The sequence below is a fragment of the Hippocampus zosterae genome, chromosome 17 (genome assembly GCF_025434085.1).
Source record: "Hippocampus zosterae strain Florida chromosome 17, ASM2543408v3, whole genome shotgun sequence".
NCBI classification, from domain to species: Eukaryota; Metazoa; Chordata; class Actinopteri; order Syngnathiformes; family Syngnathidae; genus Hippocampus; species Hippocampus zosterae.
This window is the reverse complement of record NC_067467.1, coordinates 1031172-1036036: the sequence shown is the minus strand read 5'-3', so window position 1 is coordinate 1036036 and position 4865 is coordinate 1031172. Positions and strand designations below refer to the sequence as shown.

The 4865-nt window shown below is 48.3% G+C and overlaps 1 protein-coding gene across 4 annotated transcripts; it reads right to left on the bottom strand.

Moving 5' to 3' along the window:
- Positions 1–562: 562 nt before the first annotated feature.
- On the bottom strand, positions 563–4865 carry LOC127589605 (paralemmin-2-like). 4 transcript variants are annotated; one of them, XM_052048832.1, is made up of 4 exons: positions 2366–2827; positions 2224–2253; positions 1584–1647; positions 563–1425 (listed from the first exon to the last, which is right to left on the bottom strand). In XM_052048832.1, exons 3-4 carry the CDS (start codon positions 1627–1629, stop codon positions 686–688), a joined length of 786 nt encoding a protein of 261 aa, XP_051904792.1. In that variant the 5' UTR covers positions 1630–1647; positions 2224–2253; positions 2366–2827; the 3' UTR covers positions 563–685. The 4 variants fall into 4 exon arrangements, with proteins under 4 accessions (XP_051904792.1, XP_051904794.1, XP_051904793.1 ...); XM_052048834.1 differs by lacking the exons at positions 2224–2253; positions 2366–2827 and adding an exon at positions 4711–4865; XM_052048833.1 differs by lacking the exons at positions 2224–2253; positions 2366–2827 and adding an exon at positions 3125–3270.

The following is a 4865-nucleotide window of genomic DNA, read 5'->3' as shown; positions in this document are numbered from 1 at the left end:
CGGTGTGTTTCCAAAAACTGCTGTCTGGACTTTCCCCCTTGATGGAAAAATTCGATCGGATAATATTTGTAATTTTGTTCTCAATGTCATGTTAGACAACATACAACTCAAAACGTGTTCTCTTGAAGGAATCAACCCTGAAATAGCAGGTGAAGTCCTCATCGCAAATCATAGTAATTGTTTTTTTTTTTTCTCTTTGACATTTGTGTTGATCTTTAAACTTCACAAGTGCGTACAATCAAGGAACCTGAAATAAAAAAAATAGGTGCCCTTACGGACATATTTTCAGTCCACACTAATGTTGTTTGTCTTTGTTTTTGCCGCTCCTCTTTCCACCTCTCTCTTGGCTGCCTTTCTCCACTAGGGGGCGGAAGTGCTCTTGGCTTTTTTTTTGTGTAAGTGTGCTGAATGAAGCTGCCCGCACACATTGACTGTAGGCTAGCAACATTATAATAATATAATAATAATAAATTTTATTTATAAGCGCCTTTCAAGACACCCAAGGACACTTTACAAAAAACACAAAACAACACAATACGGGTTGAGCAGCGGCAGCCGATTTTGACGCTAGGAGTCAAATGCAGGGAACAGATGGGCAGAAGAGTCCAATGCGTGTCCATTGACTTCATGGGGCCTCAAATTAAGAAAATACATCGAAATACGTAGGATGAAATGAGATCACGTCTTACATGACGGAGCAACAATGACAGGTCTTGCGCTTGGAAGGGCCTTTTCGCTCTTCAACAGTGGCGGAGGAGGCTTCCCGATGAGCATGATCTTCCTGGACTTGAGATGTTTGATCTTTTCCCATCTGGGGAGCGCCCCGATCCATTTCACTTTCACTCTCTTCTGGATTTGCGACGCGGGGTTCTTCTCCGTCATCCGCGATCAGCACTCTTTCTGCGATGAGCATGTCTGGGGTTTCTTGGGCGGCGGTAGAATCAGCGTAGCCCAGGAACACAAGCGTGATTGGGCTTTGCTCCAAAACGCGATCCTCCACGGTGACCTCTTTTCCCGCCGCGTCTCGAACCACCGTGGCGTTTGCACGCTCCTCTCCTCGCGCGCTCAAACGACTGACCTCTCTTGTCATTTTATCTTCCGACTCGGGCCTTCCGGGGTTCTCTTTGGCCGCAGATCGATTGACGGGTGCCTGGATTGGTTTGAACGGACCTCCGCCGGCTTCCGCGTCAGCCGTCTCGGGATCCGCTTCATTTAGCGTGACCGTGACCTCATCGAGCATCGCTCGCATCCCGACGCCATCCGCGGCGCTGAAAATCTGTCCCAGCTCTTCAGTTGAGGGATCGCCGTCAAAGATGGCGGAGGCCGGGGGACGACTGTCCGGTGCGGACGCGGGTGCTACGGACTTAACAACCGAGGCTCCTGTCTTTGGGTCCCTCTCCACTTGCACTGTGAGCATTCCCAAAACTGTCAAGTAAAAGAGGAGGACAATAGAAAGTCACTGAAGATGTGAAAACGAAAAAAAAAAATAAAATAAAAATATTTTTTTTCAAAGAGAAACGTAAGCGAGTCACGTGTCGGTTTCCCGCGAGAGATAACAGCCCCCCCCCCCCCCCCAGTCTCACCTGAGCGCCCATCCTTGCCACTTTCTTGAACTTGTCTTTGTGCCATTGCCAGCCTCTTTCTTCACTGAAACCAAGAAGACATTTTGATCATGATGTAGTCGCAAACAGACATTAAGAGTGTTGCCCTACGTCAGGGGTGTCCAAACTTTTTGCCAAGGGGGCCAGATTTTATGTGGTAAAATGTCGGGGGGCCGACCTTGGCTGACATTCTTTACATTGAACAACAATATTGTTCAAGAAATTTTAGTAAGCCAGTCTGTTTCACATTTCCATTTTTATTTTAATTTCAACAATCTTAAGAATTTCTTTTGGTTCATGAAAAAGGAATTTGAAATATGACATATCAGTCAATATAAACACGGAGTGATGTCTTGCTAACTCGTGAGTGATGCCCTCTAGTGTCTAAATGCTATTACTCATTTAGTGAATGCTATTACTCATTTAGCCACTAGAGGGAAGCAGTACTCTATGAAACATCACTCACCAGTCGACGAGACCTCAGTCAATGCAACACGTGTTCCATTGCGCCCAACCTGCGGGCCAGACGGCACTGATTTTATGACGGGGGCCGAGGGCCGGATGAAATTCGACCGCGGGCCGGATTTGGCCCGCGGGCCGGACTTTGGACATGCTGCCCTACGTTATTGCGGTTCATCCTTCACGCATCATGCTACCTTGCATGTCGAGAGAGAGAGAGTTGAAAAAAAAAATCAACAAAGCCACCATCTCAGCTATGCGCACATCCGTCGGATTTGCGCAACATGCCACCAAGTAAATATAACTTGCCAATGGGACTGAACGGGGGGGGGGCGGGGGGTCTTCACGGGGTTTCAAAAGCTCCGCCCAGGACACTTGAGTCAGGCGTTGACTAACAGGCAGGCGGGCTTGGTGAGAGTCTTTCAGAAATGACGCGTGGAGGCATGCGAGTGGTGGGGAAGCTCCGAGTTTTCAAGTTTAACAAGTGGAGATGAGGAAGAAAGTCAAAAATCCAAAAAATCCAGGGAAACTATGGCGTGCTGACGATTCAGCGGGAAATGATCGGACAACAGCTGCATTCTAGTCAGCGACGTGAACCACAACCACGGCACTGCAAATGGACATTATCATAACGCCACATCAATATGTACGGTCACGCGATTGTCCGCTTTAAGACGCTTTTTTGCCTTGCAGCTCTATCACAGATATTCGAGATGCAGATTTTTTTTATGGATTATAATAGTACACAAACAATACATCAAATCAAGTGCCCCTTTGTCGCCATCCTGTTACGTATCACATATCCGAAAAAAAAAAACATCTGTGGAACCCGCTGGGGTATGTCACCCACAGAGATCTGTTTGTTACAATTCCAACTGGCACAAGTTGGTTTGGAGATACCCAGCACATGTCAAAGTCATGAAAATAAAAAGCAGCCGGCTAAAACAAGTTCTCGCACAAATACTTTAACACATCAGTTCAATAGACGACATACGCCAAGATTTAGTTGACGTTTGAACAAAGTATTTCAAGCTAGCGTCGCATGCTGAGCCATTCGTACTTACCGCTCAGCATACAAATCCCGTCGGTGGCTGCTTCGGAAAACTGCGTGAAAAAATATTTGAAAAATTAGCTCATCTCTCGACTGTTGTAGTGATGGCGCTCGCTTTACACCGAAGTCTTGTCAAGTCTTACTACGGGAACACCCCTTGACACCCGACAAGAGACGGCGTCTTGGGGCTCGGGGATATTTTTACAAGGCGTTAAAGTGGGCCGGCACAGCTGGCACATTGCAGGGATGCCGACGGAAATAGTTGAATGGCGCGGCGCGTAGTACGAGGATCGAGCTTTTGACAAGGACAAAAACATTTTTTGGGATGTGTTTTTGGTTTCTTCGACTCCTTGTTTGGGGTTCATTATTCTTAACTAAGTACCAAAGTGATAGTGAATGAATTTCTTCTCCTCCAAATTGGAAGTTTTTTTTTTTTGCGCTGCAGCAAGGAGCAGGAGTAAGAAATATTCAGTTTTCCAAAGAAATTGGTCACGTCATACCCATTCGGACTCCCCAATCAGGGATTTAAGCGGTTGGCAAAACACTGGATGCCGTCTCTCGGCAAATGTGCAGGCCGGCGGTCGATACGCGGCGCATTGCTCGCATTGCATAACTTGCAACCCTTGAACCTTCTTCATGCCGGCGTCCAGGCAATAAAATGTCAGCCCACCCGGTAGTCCAGTGGTTAGCACGTGGGCTTCACAGTGCAGAGGTCGTGGGTTCGATTCCAACTCCGGCCTCCCTGTGTGGAGTTTGCATGTTCTCCCCGGGCCTGCGTGGCTTTCCTCCGGGTGCTCCGGTTTCCTCCCACATTCCAAAAACATGCATGGCAGGCTGATTGAACGCTCGAAATTGTCCCGAGGTGTGAGTGTGAGTGCGAATGTGTGCCCAGCGATTAGCTGGCAACCGATTCAGGGTGTCCCCCGCCTACTGCCCGGAGACAGCTGGGATAGGCTCCGGCACCCCCTGCGACCCTAGTGAGGATCAAGCGGCTCGGAAGATGAATGAGCTTCGGCACACAAAGCTGCCGCAGATGGCCGCGACGCGCTTCCTCGCCTTGTTTGTCACAGCAGCTCTGTCAAACACTCGTTAATTAGAAGGAAGCGACGACTCGCAAAGGCTTTTTTTTTTAACTCTTTCCGTCTCCTCTTAACCCCAAGTTGCACACGTGCAACACGGAGATGGGACTCGCTCTCATATTCCCTCTGGAATGCTCTTCGAAAGAGCTTCAAACCAGTCTCAAAATAGAAAAGGCGTTCTCATGTTGATGGCCGCCATCTTTTTTCAGCATTTCTATCAGATGGTGTGACTCCTCGCTCGCATATGGCCACAGTTCAGTGCCGGAACCTTTTTGCAGAGTGGACGTTTGAACGAGCGGAAAATTGCTCCCATACTGTAGCCATACGGTGGGGAACACAACGATATTTGCCAAGAGGCTTTTCCGCTGAAGTGGTATTCCAGTTTTTACTGCTACTTGTATCGGCAAAAAAACCCCACTTCCGATTCATTTGTGGATAAGAACGCATGAAAGATTCAATGTGAATTCCCGTCTCCCACTTTCCCCTTGTCATCATTCGCCCCCACTTCCGGATGGCCCACCTAATGAGGCACCCCCGCTTCAGCATGTGGGCGCATTACAGCAACGCTTGCATCATCGCGCGCCCCATTTTTGAAGGCTGTCTGTTTGTCTGCATCGGATGCGCAGCCTCTCGAAAAGCAAAAGGGATCGGATCCAGCTGCTAAAATATGGAGCC

Coding starts and splice junctions, on each gene's coding strand:
- LOC127589605 (XM_052048834.1), bottom strand. CDS start 1,629: ATGGCACAAAGACAAGTTCAAGAAAGTGGCAAGGATGGGCGCTCAG. Junction 1,426..1,583: donor TGGCAAGGATGGGCGCTCAG/GTGAGACTGGGG, acceptor TTTACTTGACAG/TTTTGGGAATGCTCACAGTG.